Below are 17,795 nucleotides of genomic sequence, written 5' to 3' on the forward strand. Positions count from 1 at the left end.
GGGAAAAAAATTCAGAATTCCACTACATTCCTGCTACCAATAAGTCATCTTCAGGGTGCTAAAGATCTAAAAAAAAAGCTCACAAAAAGCAAGAAATTTTCATTTCTTAGCTTTATCAGCAAACAATGAAAGAGGACACTTTTCCGGAGAACTCAGCAAACATTCATAAGAAAATTGATACATTTTCTTTCACTGAAAGGGTGGCCAGGCACTGGAATAAGTTGCCCAGGAAAGTGTTGGAATCATCACCCTTTAAAGTGTGGATGTGGCACTTGGGATCATGGTTTAGTGTTGAACGTGGCAGTGTTGGATTAACAGCTGGTCTTGATAATTGTTGCGAAACCAACCTTAACAAGTCTATGATTCTACTGAAATGACAAGACTCTTGACGTAGGGTCTTCTGCTGTCCAAGCAGGAAACGCCAAGTAACTATGGCATGAAAGGGGACCATGCCCTTTTGAGCACAGGTTATTTTTCCCATCCCTGTGTGTTCCTTCTCTAGATTTGCTGCAGTCAGTCCTCAAGATTTTTGTTCCAGCTTTACTGTTCTTCTCCAATCTGAAATACTTTCATCCATAAGCCTCTTATTACATCCTGACAGAGTTAACCAGAACTTTTGTCACCAGTCTAAGTTTTTTTGGTGCTCCTGGAAAATATTCCTTAGGAAAAGCTTGACTTGACATTCAATACAACTGAAAATAGGATCTTGTAGCACAGTGTCTGGAAAATACTAATGCAATGCAGAAAAATCTCAGCGGAAGTTTCCCCCAGTTTCGGTGGGTTTAATTTGCACACACCAACATGTAAATATGATCAGCAAAGTACAGATTATAATGCAGATATATTGGTCAAGGTGTGCCATTAATAGCATTTTTACTATGTTTTTCCTTTATCTTAGTTCTCCCCTTCCCACCCCCCACTCCCTCTGTTCACCCTCCCCATCCTTTCACTACCCCAATCATTAGAGATTTAAGGCTGTACCAATTTTTGTTCTTTGGTGCCCTCTACAGGACTGATTTCTGCAATAGAAAGTTGCCAGGAAGAAAACAGACTTCTCCCTCACAGAAGAGCAAGCACAGAGCAGTCCAAATCAAGTACATTTGGAAGTGGAACTTCTGAATTGCTAATGCATTTAATCCATCCATAGGGTCCACGTTATAGGTCTCTGCAGCTACTGCTTTTGCAGCAGTTGCTTTCCTGTAAGAGCTTTCAATTCTTCCTCAAGAAAGCAACATGTTTTCTGAATAAGGTTTTAGGGATTTTTTTTTTCACAAATCTACAAAAGCCAAGGTCAGCAAGTATTCAGTCTCATCTTTTGCCTAAGGCCACAGCACATACGTAATCAGTTCATCAGGTAAATATTTGATAAGAAAGATTTTAATTCAACCTTACATTACAAAGGATGCATTAAAAATCTTGTTTCAGAAGGCCAGCAAAAGGACATCAGATAGGATTTTTAACTATTGAGACACATTCTGATGGTAGGACTGTAGTTTTAAAGGCTGGGATATTTTTTGTCCCTTACAAGATACAAATTACAGAGTACCCAGCTTCCAAATACACAAATTTGCCTCATCTATACGGATCTTCATCCACAGAACTTGAAACACTTCTTAAATACAATATAAATACTTATCTATGATGGAATGAAAAAAAACCAAACTATCTTCTATGTGCTTACTGCCCAAAGGGACACTCTTCTTCCTAATTAAATTAAGGTAAGCTACGCCAAGGCACCTGTTGCCTACCTTATGAGTAGAATAAGAATGGATGATTAATGCTTAGCAACCTACCGTACCTTATTCCTCACTTCACTAATTACAGGAACATACATAGAATCGGAGAACCACAGAAATTTTGTGCTGGAAAAGATCCCCAAGATCACTGAGTCCAACCTTTTGACTGATCATCACCTTGTCAACTAGACCATGGCACTGAGTGCCACATCCAGGCGTTTCTGGTGATTCCACCACCTCCCTGTGTAGTCTGTTCCAGCGCTTAACAACACTTTCCATTAAGAAATTCTTCCTGATGTCCAACCTCAAGCCTTCCCTGGCACAACTTCAGGCTATGTCCTTTCATCCTGCCACTTGTTGTCTGGGAGAAGATGCCAAGCCCCACCTGGCTACACTGTCCTTTCAGGTAGTTGTACCGAGTAGTAAGGTCAGTCCTGAGCCTCCTTTTCTCCAAGTTTAACACTCCCAGCTCCCTCAGTCACTCCTCATATGACTTACTCTCTAGACTCCTTCCCAGCCCCACTGCCTTTCTCTGGGCTCACTCTGGCACCTCAATGTCTTTCTTGAAGTGAGGGGCCCAGAACTGGACACAGAACTCGAGGTGCTGCCTCACCAGTGCTTGTACAGACACAGGCCCAGACTCAGACTCATTATCTTTATGACAACTGACTAATCATAGTCTCCAGAGCAGAAAACACAACACAGCACTCTGGTAGAGTCCTAGAATCATAAAAAGCCCATGGAAGAGCAAGCACCACATGCTCAACATGCCTGTGTTTGAGCATCCATCCTGTGCCAGCTGACCCTCCATGGACCACATGCTCAGACACACAAACTGCTGACTGCAACTTCCCAGTGTGCCCAGAGGAGGGAACAACACCCACCAGGGACCCCATCAACAGAATCCCCCTATGAGAAAGAGCTTAGAAGGACTGGAGAACAAGAGACAAAGCAGGTGAATGAAAGCAGGAGCAGCTGTCACAAAAGTGACAGGCATGGTTTTGTTTGCTTTTGTCAGTGATGGATGGCTGTAGGGAAGAAAAGGGGTAGCCGGGTTTTATTGAAAGGTTTGGGGATTGCAATGCGATGTGTAAAGGCATTTGTGGTTGTGGTGATCCATTTGCAATGTTTAGTTGACTTACGCAATTCAGGGATAAAACATGAAAGAAAGAGATGTGACCAAATGCAAAGAGTTCACAGAAGAGCAAAAACAATTTTAAAATTATATCATGTCTCCCCTCTATTAGATAGAGGGGAGACAGGATAAAAATATTCAAAAATATAAAAGGCGTCCACAAATAGAAAAGAATAAATTACTTCTAGCTAGAACAAGAAATAAAGAACTTACAATATCAGTAAGAAATTTGAAGCTTCTACAAAGAAGCAGCTGTCTAACAGATAAAGAAAGCACTGGAACTGACTACTGAGGAAGCTGTGGAAATTTCAATGTCAGGCATTTTTTGCAAAAAAATCAGGATTCATTTAGATACAGTGGATCTTGTGAATAGAAGGGACTAAACAAGTACCAAAAAAGAAATTCCAGTTACTTGAAAAGGATAATATGTCCAGGATGTTGGGGGGAAAAAAAAGGAAGTCAGCAGAAAGCCTAGAGATAAAAAAAAAAAAATTCTGGAGCAACTGGCTCCTAGACGAGTTTATGCCTTATTTTCCATCATTTCCACAATTAATTTTTAAATTCAACAAACAAGTCAGAAGGAAATATACACTTTCACAAGATCTGAAGTTAGTTCACCTTGCCCATTGCCCCTTTTTACCAAAAGCTTTATAGGAAATAAAGCGAGGAAAAATGAATCTAAACCCATAACTGCTTCCATATGGCAGCATTACTCACTTGTTTCACATTTTCTGCCAAGAACACAACATAAACGGCACAAAACCCCAGCTGTGTTATCACTAGGAAAAAGTCCACAATATACCTGAGGAAGAAAAAACAAACGTACATTATACTTAAAATCCAAACTATTAACCCATTGCTACCTAATACACAACTCCTGCTCCTTTTCAGAGTAGTCAAAATGCTAGATTCAAATGGCACATTAATCTCACAAGCCGTGCACTGCATGTTCCTCCTATGTCAAACCTGGGTGGTGTTTACAGAAAGAACATTGTGGCTCAGACTGTGCTTGAAAAAAGTGATACACAGAGGTGGCCTGAGGACAGACTGTAATGAAACTCTGCTAGAGACAAGCACAGAGCAGAGATCTGCCCCAGAGAACAGATTTGCTGCAGCACAGAGTCTCTGGAGACCCAATTGCCACTTGAGGCTTGTCACTCTTTGGTGCAATAGAAAATTGTCATTATCTATCCAAACAAACCGATTTTCCCTCTAATTGAGCTCTACTCTATTCCTACAAAGTTATCACAAAAGATCTTAAAACACTAGCTCACTAGCAAGATGCTGCATCCTTGAAAATAACAGGAATATAAAAAATTCTTCCACGAGTGAGGTAAAAACCATTTTAAACTAATGCTGAACAACATGCCTGTTTCAGATTTGGAATTTCACTACTCTGCAGTCAGTACCATAAACTCTACAAACAGCAACAATTGGCAAAGCAAAAATAATGTATTTTATGTAAAGAGGGATAAAATATTTAACAGACACAAGTCATTTATATCTTCATGTCATTATTGCAAAAATAGTAAGTATTTCTCCATTATTTGTATGTTATATCTAAACAGGAATCAAAGAATTGTTTTGCTTCCTTTCAGAGCACATATATTAAAGTAATTAACATTTGCAGTGTCAACCTGCAATGCAGAGAAATGCTGGGAAAAGAGAATGAAAACTTAAACTACTTCACTACATTAGACAATAGAGAATGCACTTCTGGTTACAACACAGCTCTTCCTATATCACTAAACAAAATTCTTTTTCTTCAGAGCTCCTGTAGAACTGAAAATTGAAATGCCTAATAGAGTCACACATCCTCCCATCTCACAACTACTAGCTGGCACCAGGAAATAACAAATAACACTGCATAAAAGCATTTTTAAGGAAGGTAACATCTTAGTAAAATGGAAATCTCCTAATCATTCCAAGTGCAGCCATTAACTTAAAAAAATTAATTTCCTCAATTAAATTCTAATTCAAACATACCGGCCCCAAGAAGCTCGTTTCTGAAGCGCAGTCAGGGGCCCCACTTCCATTGCACAGCTAACTGTATCACTGTATCCCAGTGAGGACTTCTTCATCCTGAGATCAAAAAGTAAAGGAAGAACAGAGTTATCAGAAACTAGGAGGACCTAGAACCCTACTATGAAAATGCTGTTGGTCTTCCATGATGATAACAAGTTGTCACCTCTGGCAACACTGTGCTGCTGCTGAACTTCAGAGATATGGTTGGGGCTTCTATACTCCAGGAAGGGCTACTTAGCACTCTACAAGCATGTGAAACACAGTGTTGCTTCCCCCCAGTTCAACAGTATTAAATGAGTTTCTTACAAAAACAAGGGGTTTTTTTGATAATTACTCCAAAATCATATTCTTATGAGTTTAAGAAATTAACCTCAAATCTAAAAGCCACAAAGAACTTAAACAAAATTCAACAACTCTTGCTGCACAAGCAGTTAACCACAATTGATTCAATGATCTTATTTCACTCATCAACTTTAAAGACCATTCAAAACTACAGAGGAAAAATTCAGGAATGACAGGGTCTGTTCAAAGTACAGTATCATATTAATTTGGTAAAATAGATTTTCCAGCTACAGGGACATGAATAGTTTCGTGATTCTACTCAGTTCAAAAGTTCATTGCACTTTGAAACATGAGACCCTCCCACTGCTTCTCTTTAACACCTGACAGTACAATAAAAATGTTTAACGAAAGTCACTATTAATCAAAATACTCTATCAGTCAAATCTGAGTTACTGCTTCCCCCAGTATTGCACGTCTCACTTGGAGGAATATTCAGTTTATCTGCTCACTAGGATCACTTTAACACATTCCTTCACCACTACAATTTCAAGGAATCAGGTTGCCACAATTCAGAGACAGAGCTCACATATAATCACGAAAGACATTGACAGCATTTCTTACTTCTTTTATTCCTATAAAGTACTTATTAAAGGGGTATTTATAAATTATACATTTTTCAAAGCTATGAATAAAGCTATGAATAAAAAGAAGGACTAACTGACTGAAAACAAGCACCTAAACTGTAGTGAGTTAAAACCTGATTATTAGCCAGCAGGGAAGAGGGTACTGGGCAACACAAGTTAAACCAACCTCATTTTGTATAAGAGCAGAGAACAAATATGTTTTTTCACTGTGTTGCTGTTGGGGTTTTAGGAGCTCTCCTGGTTTTTAGGGGTTTTTTTCTGTTAAAGGAATTTTGCCCATACATGTTGCTACGGGAATAAATGGCTGGGTACTTAAGAAAAACAGAAGAGCTGACTGCTCCTTTTCTTTCACCTGGGTGTGTGGGCAGTCGGTCTCCGAGTTCGCAGCTGGACAGAGAGGGAGGCTGCTTTCTTCGGCTGCTTTTCCTTCTGCTGGAGAAGCCCCGGGATCCCAAAGCCCACCTTCCCTGCCCCACTGGGAGCCGGGCTGTGGCTGCCCTGCCCCCGCCGCTGCTTCGAGCCTTCATTGCGTTGTAGCCCTGCTCACCTTGCCTGCCCAGACCTCCGGGGGGTTCCCCGCTTGGATACACCTCGTCTGCCATCCGGGATTTGTGCTCGTCCCTGCCCTTCCAGCCTGCTGTTCCCGAGGGTCCGGCTGGACACCGGGGCCAGCCGTCTGGAGTTTGTGAAGCCTTTGTTCCATCCCTTCCCCGGATCCCAGGGCACCGGTGCCACGTGTTTCCCGAGCTCGCTCCGGAGCGCCCCCTGCAGCCGCGGGGGAACCATCGCACCTGCCCTGCTCACCGGGAGCCGCCAGCGCCCCTGCCGGCTGCGAGCGGAACTGCACCCGAGGGGAAATAGCCTGACAGCCGAGAAGGCTGGCACTGGGTTTGTGATTGTTTGCTGTCACTGCCATGGTTATTGTTGTTTGTTTGACTGGTTATATATATATAATAGTAAAGAACTGTTATTCCTATTTCCCACATCTTTGCCTAAAAAAGCCCTTGATTTCAAAATTATAATAACTCGGAGGGAAGGGGTTGCATCTGCCATTCCAAGGGAGGCTTCTGCCTTCCTTAGCAGACACCTGTCTTTCAAACCAAGACAGTTGCACAAAGCATGGCTATCATTACTAGGTGCACGCTAAGAGTTTGAGTAGAAGATTCTAAACTGACAGAAGAAACTGCTGCAGCATCAGAATACTTTGTAGACTGAAAATCACAGACAGAAAAGAGAAATGAAAAAAAATAATACTCAAACTCAGCAACTGAATGAGTAGTTCCACATTTACCTCTGACATAGACAGTGGCTGCAACGTACCAAGATGTGCATACAGTGAACAGATATAACTCCTATGAACACAAGGCTGATTGGTCCAACCTGGTACGGAAAAAAAAAAAAAGGGACAACACAGGAGATACAGAAAATTTAATGAAAATATGCTGGGGAAAAATTTTTACATGAAAAAAGCTTCACATTGTAGCAAATAAAGTAATAACTAAAAACTTTTCCCCCTCAGTGGGGTGTTGCTGCTGATGTTTCATGGCATCCATTAGTTTCAGTTCACAAGAGAAGGCTGTTCAGGGGTGATCAAGCCACAAGTACCAAATGGGTACTTCACTCCTCTAACTGCTTCAGCTGCCAAAGAAGTTGGTCAAGAGAGAAGACTGCACAGACCACACAATTCAGCGGTTTGAACTACTTTGAAGTGGAAATGACAGTAAAAGTTACAAGTTATAGATGATTACCAAATTGTATCACTTGTTTCAGAGCCGGAGTTTGACCAGAAGTTTTCACAGAAGGAACTTGCCTTACACACATGTAACTTTCACTCTCAAACTAACAACCTGTGCTATGGAGTTACAGGATTATTTAGTCATAAGATGAAATTTCATTTGATTAAACTTACCCTGCCCTAGGAAATGCATTGTTTGTTACCAATTGTTTGTTACCATAAACAACCTGAGCTATACCCTGATTCTGCAGAAACACTTGATTGATTTAACAAGCTGATGCTTCATCCTAAAACATACAATCTGCCTCTAGAGAAGTCTGGACAAAGATAAGACAACCCCATAGAAACAATTCCCATGAGACATCATAGGAGTCTGAGTAAATTAAAATCTTTCTTTCTTTCTCACAAAGTTTTTGTTTGGACCAGAAAAACACTTTGGCTAAGCAAAAATGCAATTCATGCAAGAGTAATTTTCTTTAAAACAACAAAAATCTTAATCTTCAGTACTGATTTCAACAAATTAAAGAGAAGAAACAACTCTACTAAGATGGGAGTGACAAACAATAAGTACTGAGATTTTAGTTTTTCAGGACCTTATCTGTAAATCTTTCTAGATGATTTTTCTAGTCTATGAAAAAAGAATTACCACAATGCCAGCGTTTTTTATCGCAAGCGGAAGACCAAGAAGCCCAGTTCCGATGTTTCCCTTGAGGAGGTGAGTCAGTGTTTGTATAAACCTGAGGATAAAATGTCACATTAGAAGTACACATAGATGGGGCAGATGGCAAAAACAAAACCACACCCTCTGTCTATAATAAAGTAATAAATTTCAAGTTTCAACTTACAGTGGTCCAGCTAGTTTAAAGAAAGTGCAGCACATGCAAATAGTGTTTTTATTCATCTGTACATGTGAGCACCCCCAAATAGAACACACATGTCTGATCTTCAGGTCTTTATTCCAGCTTATGAAATATTAATTTCTGAGAAATTTCATAGTTCTCCTGCCTCAGAGTCAAAATTACCAAGTTTTATCAATGTCATTTTAAAACCAGTAACATTTGAAACAATCATCAGCTGCAAATCACAATGCTGTCAGCCAAAGCTTTATCCAAAGAAAGAAAACCCAAAACCTTCACAAGCTTTTATAATGAAACTTTCGAAACAGGTTATCTCCATAGTCTTCTCAAAATCTTCTTTAAACAGCACTTGGATGTTGAGTATCCCAATTCCTTTACAAATGGGAACCTTGGAATATTTTATAGCCAGTATGTTGTTTGCATCAAAAGAACAGAGAACCTACTCAAAATGAGCTGCTTTTTGGGAGAACTATGCGAAGTCCTTATTTATAACCACAGAACTCTTCTGCAGGTGCAAGAAAACCCCTTCAGAGTTCAGTAAACTGCTCACAAGAAACAAGTCAGAGGCAAGAAATTTGAATAAGCGGATACTTAACACATACGTAATGCTTTCTTCATTCTCAAGCTGGTAATGCGTCTTAACTGGCAGGAAAGTATTTTCATGCTCTTCATCTGAGATGCCATCTGAGTCTTCTTCATCAATTAAAGGCTTCATTACTTCCATGCCTGTACAACAGAGTTAACACTACATTAGCATTAGAAACAAGCTTTTACAGTTCAGAAGCAAAACATGATTCAAACTTCCCAGGCCATGAGGTTTAAACATGTTCCTAACTATAAAGATGATTTAAGTAGATACACGGAGCACAAGCTTGTACAGGATATCCTCTCTCTTTAAAGTGGAACATCATCTCATTATTATTATGGCCAAACACGACAGTTTTTCATTAAGAAAAACAACTTTCTATCATGAAAATATCGCTGGTTTAAATCATTTTGCAAGCTAATGCAACATTAAGCAAAACAGAAAAGTCATTCATCATTACAAAAGGATGAGATTCATCTTAACCACTGGTAGCTACTGCAGAATTAAACACTCAGTCTGCACTCAGCAGCGGTGAGCAAGGGCGCATCCCCATCCTAAAACAGATCGGTAAGACAGATCTCACAGAAAATATGTCCACTCATTGAAGAAAGAACCAAAACACAGGAATTGCATGCTTTGAAAGCTGCAATTTCATGAACCTTTTTAAACTGGCATAAAACTCCAGCTAAATAACAGCACCAAGTAACAGCAAGCAGTCAGTAGTGAACAAAATTGCCTTTCAGGCAAAACTAACAGCTTATGCCACTTTAATGTTGAGGAAATTATAACCATTTTAAATTACTACAGTTAAGCAAAGCAAATCCTGCCAAGAGCAAAAAGATTATTTACCCTACACTTGCCTACCACAGTACCCATTCATAAAATATGTTGAATAAGTCCCAATTTCCGTAACTTTCTCCAAAAAAAAAAGAGAAATCCCTATGATGTTAACATTTTGTATTAAAAAAACCCCATACAAACAAAAAAACCACACCACGTTTACATTTACATTACAAAGCAGCCATTTCGTGTCAAGGTTTTGGTAGTGATGGGGCTACAGGAGCAGCTTCTGTGACAAGCTGCTGGAAGCTTCCGCCATGTCAACAGAGCCAATGCCAGCTGGTTTCATGATGATTTGCTGGACAAGTCCAAGCCCACCAGTGATGGTGGCAGCACCTCTGCAATAACATAGTTAAGAAGGGAAAACAAACCTGCAGAGCAGCAACAGCTGGAGAGTGGACTGAGAATATGTGACAGGAACAGCCCTGCAGACCCCAAGGTCAGTGCAGAAGGAGCGGCAGGAGGTGCTCCAGGTGCCAGAGCAGAGATTCCCCTGCAGCCCCTGGTGCAGCCCCTCATGAGGCAGCTGTGCCCCTGCAGCCCATGGAGGGGCAGGGTGGAGCAGAGATCCAGCTGCAGCCCCTGGAGGGACCCACACCGGAGCAGGGGGATGCCCAAAGGAGGCTGTAACCTCGGGGGAAGCCTACGATGGAGCAGACTCCTGGCAGAGGACCTGTGGCCCCACGGAGAGAAAAGCCTAAGCTTGGAGCAGGTTTGCTGGCAGGTTTGTGACCCAGTAGGGGACACACACAGTTTCTGGAAGACTGTCTCACATGGGAAGGACCCACACTGGAACATGGGAAGAGTGTGAGGAGTCCTCCCCCCGAAGAGAAAGAAGGAGAAGAAACAACATGTGATGAACTAACCGCAGCCCCCATTCCCCATCTCCCTGCACCAGTGGAGGGGAGGAAGTACAGAAATTATGGGTGAAGTTGATCACCTGGAAAGAAGGGAGAGATGATTTTTTAGATTTATTCTTATTTCTCATTACCCTGCTCTGATTTGACTGGTAAGAAATTCAATTAATTTACCCAAGTCAAGTCTGTTTTGCCCATGACTGTAAGTGGCGAGTGATCTCTCCCTGTCCTTATCTCAACCCACAAGCATTTTGTTATATTTTCTCCAGTAGCTTTTGTGGACACCCAGAATCCAGCCAGGGTCAACCCACCACAGCCATTAAACAAATCATTAAGGTTTTTATGAAACCTTGGAGATGTCTAACCCACCAGCAGGGCACTGAAGCCAATGCTAAACAACAGAAACTTCTAAAGAAAACTGTAGAACATGTGTAAAAATCCTACAAAGCAGAAGGCAGCTTATCCAAGTCATTAAAATTAAATCATATGGCTCAAACTCTCCTGAAAACACGAAGAGGTCATCAAAGTTTCACATCGGAAAAGCTGAAAGCCGGCGATGAAAGCACTTGACAGAAGCAAAGATGCCCAGTCGAGCAAAAACCAGAGGTCAGAGGCTCAACCAGCAAGTACACTGTAAAGAAAATTCATACTCAGTGATAGTCTAATTACACAAGTCAGGATGGACTCCATCACATTTCTCTACCTGGAATACAGTCTGTGAATTGATCAAAAGAAGGAGCAGCAAAGTTCCTTCCCTCTGCTCCCACAGCACTGTGCTGACTAGTTCTTGAGGATGCCACAACCATCCTCCCCCTCAGCTCTGAGTCCCTTCGGGGCTCATTTGATGCTCACAAAGACCTGCATACTCTAGTTCTGGAACCAACATTTATCTCCTCAGGGATCAGAGGGAGTAGGAAGTTTCACCTAGTGAGCAATTGATTAGGCTGATTTTCATTCTTTAACGTATTGATTCTAAAGTCACAATCTGAAGGAACAAGCACGCAAGTCTGTGATCACATAAGTTTCAACAACATATTAAAAAAAAAAAAAATTTCCAGATTTGTCTCCATCACATTTTGTAGGATGCTCTCCGTAATGCTAAACAATAATGACAACACGCAGCAAGTAAGGTTCTTATTTAGCAGTAGCAAGGGACTAGCATGACCCTTAGGACCAACAGCTTTGGTGGATATCACCTACTGCCCAGTCAAGGGAGAAAAGTAAAATTTTCTTCTTCCATTGCAACCTGAAACATTTGACATATACACACATTTACACTGTTTACCATGCAGCCAGATGACACACAGAAGACTCTGAACATTTTAGACATCCCATTTTACTTTCTCTCCCAACTTCCTGACCCAACTTCTGATCCAAAGGTAGTCCTTTAAGAATAGATTTAGACATACTCAAGCATGCCCCTCATCTTTTAAGTAATAAAAATTTTCCTAACACAAGCTATTTTTCTTCTGAAAAGTCATCTTCCCATTCTTAAAGCCATATAGTCATCTAAAGGTTATTGTTATCACTGCCCCACTGTCCCATTCACCCACTTTCTCAGAAATTGCTTAAATTAGACCCAAGAATATCCATTTCCAATATGCACACTAAGGCTGGGAGTTCACTGTTCCTATTCTAATGTAAGAATGCATTTGAGAATAAATTCCATTAGAAGTTATAAAACACAGGTAACAGCAATGAGCACCAGCTCATGTTGCCATAACTATACAGGTTCCTCTGAAATATTGCATTACATAAAACATTCCAACAATGCTATCTGGTCTCTATTCCAGCCATAAAAATGCTATTGAATTGTCTCTTTTCCTCATCCTTCCTCCTTCATCCCATGACTGGTTAACTGTTTTGGCCTAAATATGTGAGCCCACTAACAGTAATGGTACTGAGACATTAACAGGAGGTTTGGATCATAAGACTTTCTAAGCATGGGTTTTCATTTGATAATACATCCCTATTGTTGGAATAATGTGGCTGCGTCCAACTGCACAGTCCCTACCTGCATTGACATCCGTGTTTGTGTAACATCCAAATTTAATGGGTCCAAACTTGTAGTCTAGAGCAAAGGAAAAAAGCTTGAGCTTTGCATACTTGGACCTAGCTTGAAATTAATTATTCTGGAACGTCCGCAGTCACCACCAGAAAACTGGCACCAAATACCCATATTTCCTTTGATTCCTTCCTACAAAGGTCCAGTATGTGCAATTTAAATACAATCTCAAACTGCAGCACAAGAAAAGCATATGCATGTCATACCTGAATCAGAGACTGATTCAGAGTCTGGCTGCTCTCACAAAGCACATGGTGCAGAGCACACCTCAGCCAACATTAGATCCGTGCTCCACCAAACTGTCCTGGCTGCATCCAAACACACTATGAATAATCCATCCCAGTGCTCAGACACAGAGCTCACTGAAAATTTTGCATTATCATTATTCAGCACAACTAAAAATAAGGAAACTCATTTCTGCACACCCTTTTGTTTTCACTTAGACAAAGCACCAGTCAATTTTCAGCCCTGTCCCTCCACCACCCGATATGAATTTCTTTCCTCCTTGTTCCACCACAAAAATCTTTTCAGATCAAATGCTGTTTTCTAATTGTCTTTAACAGTTAATTAAACTGATATTGTTTCTGCTTTCTTCTGTGAACATCCATGAAAGCAGGGTGCCGAAAAGCTCTGCGAGTACTGCTACTATCAACCAAGGCAACACAAAGCGCATTTCAACTTCTCCCAGCATTATCACTCCAATGTTGAAACTAATTCCTTAAGCCACTGGAGAGATAAATCACTGATTCATTACAGCTACACATCACACTATAATCATGCATAAATGTCAACACTGTATCCTCAAAGACCCGAATTTTAATCACTAATCAGCCCCCAGTTACACAGTGAGATTAAATCCATAGTGCTAAAATTGTTATGACTAGTATTTCCAGTTTTGTATCTTCACATGTACTTTTCTATCCCCTAGAATTTGCCAGCATCTTGCCAACACTTATGGACATACTGCCAAAGAAACTTTTGAACTTTTAATAAATTTACTTAATTCTAAAGCTTTTAGAGCATGCTGAAGAAATCCGCTGGTTCAAAAGTTCTGCAAAGAAATTAATTTCCACTGAGAACTTTAGTTAATTTTTCTATATTGCTCAAGCAATTAACACTTCCAAATTTAACTGAACCACTCAGCACCACCAGGGATAAAACTGATCTCCATCATTTTCATTTTATGGAAGAAATAGTGACAAAAGAATGAAGCAGTTTGCCAGGTGGGCATAGCAACTTAAAGGAGATATTAAAAATAAAAGCCAAGTACAATCTTCTATTGCTCCTTTGGAGAAGATCATGCCCCTGACAAATGTCTAAAACCCCTTTTCTAAATCCATTTTAACAATACAATCCGGTTTTTGTTCGCTTGGGGGTTTTTTCCCTTCAGGTTTTTGAAGTCAGTGTCAGCAAACAGAATGAACTGGATTTGACATGCAAGCATATGAAGATTTGGGGGACAGGATACAGCACACCATTGTTTGCATCAGCTGGTTTTACTCATTTATGGGAGAAGGAACACACAGGTCTTGTCGGAGCAACACATCACACGTACATGAAGTGCTCAGCAAAAAGCAATAGGCAAAGGAGGCCTTGTACATACTTCACTGCTCAGTCAGCTTCTAGACAAGAACACGCCCACAGGGCCAGAAACACTGCCCAAGATTCACAGTTCAGTAAAATGTGTTTATTAAATAGTGTGACCCAGCGCCTCTGTAATTGGGATAAAGATTCAATTTAGCAAGCAGCTGTTTTGACTGCTGCATAAAAGAGAAAATCAGCACCACATTATTTTTACATTAGCCTAAAATGCGGCTTTATGCTAATATTTTCTCACGGGCTATAGAAAGTCATATTCATGATCCAGAGGGCATATCCAGAGCTTCTGCCACCAACCAGGGCTGGCTGCTCTTATGGGACAAAGTTAGTGACTGAGTCTATGAACAGCAGACACATTCAAGGAGTCTACTGCAGTGTTAACACAGAAGCAACACTTATATCTGGCAGCAACCACATCTGTGACAACAGGAGAGGCTTGGTGTTCCCAGCAACTGCATTCAGTTCACAGATGATCAGTGTATTGCCTCTGTGCTGTGGAGAAGCTTTTCAATCCAGCATTCAGAACCAGGGCTCTCAAGATAAATGTAATTACAAAGAAAACATTGCCACTAATTATTTTCAAAGTAATGCTCCGTTACTCCCTCAACCACAGAAGGAAATACCTGTTTAGGTATTTAGGTTCTTTAGCCTACAAATAACCTTGCCAGCACTTCTCCAGAAGACAGCTAACTGTACAGTAGTGCTTTGTCCACAAAGCGCACATGACTGCCACGTTACTCAGTCACATGCTTCCACCACCTCCAAAGACATTACAGAGAAAGACAAAGTGACTATGAATGGTACTGCTAGAGGCATGCTGGTCCAGATGGATAAACCTTTGTAGATTTTCCTAGCTCAAGGGGGAAATAACAGATAACCCCATTAAATCATACACAAGCCAGCTCCCTTTTTATTTTCCACTACAGCTACTCCTGTTGAATATAAGAGATACAAAAACAAGCAAACAAACCCCTCAAAATAAAAAAATTGAAAAGGAAAATCAAATCTGGTTTAAAAATTCCTATTAAATGCTAATAATTACATTTTCCAAAATACTAAAAGTGAGAATTAGCTTGTGTTTGTTTGTCAAGAACTCCAAGCTATGCTCCGTGCAGTTATTTCAATCCCGTTTTTATTTCTCTCTGGAAAATAAATCTCAGGTCATTTATTTCTCTCCATTACAGACTGTAACTTAATAAAGTAGATTTATTCAGCTTTGTGGTAGAATTTATTAATCTTGAGAACAGTTATTTCTAGTCAAATGTTGAAAGTCAATAATGCCCCTCAATAAGCAGGAGGAACTGTTTGCTTTTGCGTTGTAACTGTTGGATCCAGAAGGCTCATAAAATGGGACACTTGAGTTATTAAACCAAAGTGCACACAGGTCTGCATAGCTATTGCACACTTTTAGAGGAGCAATTTTACCCCAACCCACAATGGATCATTTATATGGACAGACACTAGTCTTAAATAATCCACTATCCTGCCTAGACCAAGCCACACATTTCTACAATTAACATGCTCTCAAGTGACAACGCATTGGCAAGACTTCAATTTTATTAAGTATTCAATAGCACTGAACCATGCAAAAGACTTCGGAATTATTATCAGGTGCGAAACTGCATTTTTAAACAGTTAATCCCACAGAAAATCCCATTTCTATAGGTTCTGGCAGGAAAACTGTCAGATCTGTGAACTTCAGGGGGAAAAAAAAAGTGCTAAAATTTCTTTCAGCCTCCTTTCCTCCAAAGTGACAATCTCTCAATGCAAGATGGATCAGCCTTGGGGACAATAAAATTTGAAGCATGTTTTTCCAAGTCCTATCATTACCACTGGACAGGACAAAATCTGCAGATTATAGTGGAACTGTCATCCTCAGATTTCCACCAAGGGGAACAAGGATGACTGGAGGACTGGAGCATCTCTCTTACGAAGGAAGGCTGAGGGAGCTGGGCCTGTTCAGCCTCAACACCAGACAGCTGAGAAGGAACCTCATTAACATGTCTAAATATTTAAAGAAGGGTGCCAAGAAGATGGAGCCCAGCTCTTCTCAGTGGTGCCAACCACTAGGACACGAGGCAACAGGAAGAAACTGATGCACTGAAGTTCCACGTGTACACGAGGAAGAGCCTCTTTACGGTGTGGGTGACCGAGCACTGGAACAGATTGCCCAGAGAGGTTGTGGAGTCTCTCTTACTGGTGATACTCAAGAGCCATCTGGACACAATCCTGTGCCATGTGCTCTAGGATGACCCTGCTTGAGCAGGGAGGTTGGACCCGATGAACCCACTGTGGTCCCTCCCAACCTGGCCCATCCTGTGGTTCTGCGAACACAGCTTTGAGATGAGATTTTCCATGTGCCCAGCCCAGCCCCAACTGTACTGTATAACTAAACCAGCTACGTGCTAACTCGTCCACCCATGGGCAGAAAAACTAAGAGATTAATACCTGTGTGCCCTCCACCACTTAGATTTAAAGATGGGAAGACTAATATACAGTAAATGCAGTAACTACAATACAGCTAATATGTAAGCACACATACGCCCTGGAAAACCCCAACCCAGTCTTCCACGGCAGATAAAACCGTCACCTAACGATGCAAAGAGAATGTATTTCCATAAATTTCTATGGAGGCCGTGACTTCACCAAGAAACCGAGCGCCAGCCAGGTACGACTGCCGCCCCCGGGGAGCGGCCCCTGCCGCCCTGCAGAGCCCCCGGCTGCGCTGCCCTCACCCCGCCCGGCCCCGGTGCCGCCGATCCGGCACCAGGAGCTCAGCCCCCGCCGCCGCCTCCGCGGCCCCGGCGCGGCGGAGACACCGCAGCACAGCGCCCACCCCTGCCACAGGTGGGATGGTTCATCCCACCCGCCTCGGTGCGCTGAGCGCCGCAGCGCATCCCCGGTGGGCCGAACCATCTCTCCTGAAGCAGAGGGGGGATGGGGGCTGGCCGGCCGGTCCCGGCGCTCACGACCCCTCCTCTCCGCCCCGCGGCCAGCCGCCATCCCGCCGCCCCTCGGGCGCTCCCGCCGCCGCCGGGCTGCACGGCTCGGGTCGCCTCACCCAGCTCCTCCCTGCCCGCGCTGGCCATCGCCCCGGCGGGCTCCTCCTGCCCTTCCGTCGATGTGGAACCGGCCGGCGCGGCGCATGCGCCCGGCGGGAGCGAACCATAGAGGGCGGGGGGCAGGCGGGCCCTGCGCGGGCTGAGGGGGGCGGTGCCGGGTCTCGGTGCGTGTCCTCCGCCTTCTCCAGCGCCTTGCCACGGCAGCGGCCCCGCGGCAGCGCCTGCTCGTAGAATCGTAGGGTATCTCAACTTGGAAGGGACCCATAAGGATTTTCAATGCCCTGGTCCATGTAGGAACGCCTGAAACTAAACCCTGTGACTAAGAGCACTGCCCAGACACTCCTTGAACCATGACATCATTATCACCCTTAG

General features: G+C 42.2%; 1 protein-coding gene across 4 annotated transcripts in view; it reads right to left on the reverse strand.

The window, feature by feature from the left end:
- SLC36A4 (solute carrier family 36 member 4) overlaps window positions 1-17,504 on the reverse strand; it is a 77,916-nt gene extending 60,412 nt beyond the window's left edge. Inside the window, exons 1-6 of one of the 4 annotated variants that reach the window (XM_032099148.1) lie at window positions 10,212-10,326; window positions 9,017-9,140; window positions 8,204-8,294; window positions 7,114-7,202; window positions 4,858-4,953; window positions 3,589-3,673 (exon numbers count right to left, since the gene is read on the reverse strand). In XM_032099148.1, coding sequence (XP_031955039.1) covers window positions 3,589-3,673; window positions 4,858-4,953; window positions 7,114-7,202; window positions 8,204-8,294; window positions 9,017-9,138 — 483 coding nt within the window. In that variant the 5' untranslated portion in view covers window positions 9,139-9,140; window positions 10,212-10,326. Of the gene's footprint in view, window positions 1-3,588; window positions 3,674-4,857; window positions 4,954-7,113; window positions 7,203-8,203; window positions 8,295-9,016; window positions 9,141-10,211; window positions 10,327-17,422 lie in introns of those variants that run through there. The other 3 variants (XM_032099149.1, XM_032099151.1, XM_032099150.1) reach the window with 3 other exon arrangements.
- Between the last annotated feature and the right edge of the window lie 291 nt (window positions 17,505-17,795).

Source organism: Corvus moneduloides, chromosome 2 (assembly GCF_009650955.1).
Source record: "Corvus moneduloides isolate bCorMon1 chromosome 2, bCorMon1.pri, whole genome shotgun sequence".
NCBI lineage: Eukaryota > Metazoa > Chordata > Aves > Passeriformes > Corvidae > Corvus > Corvus moneduloides.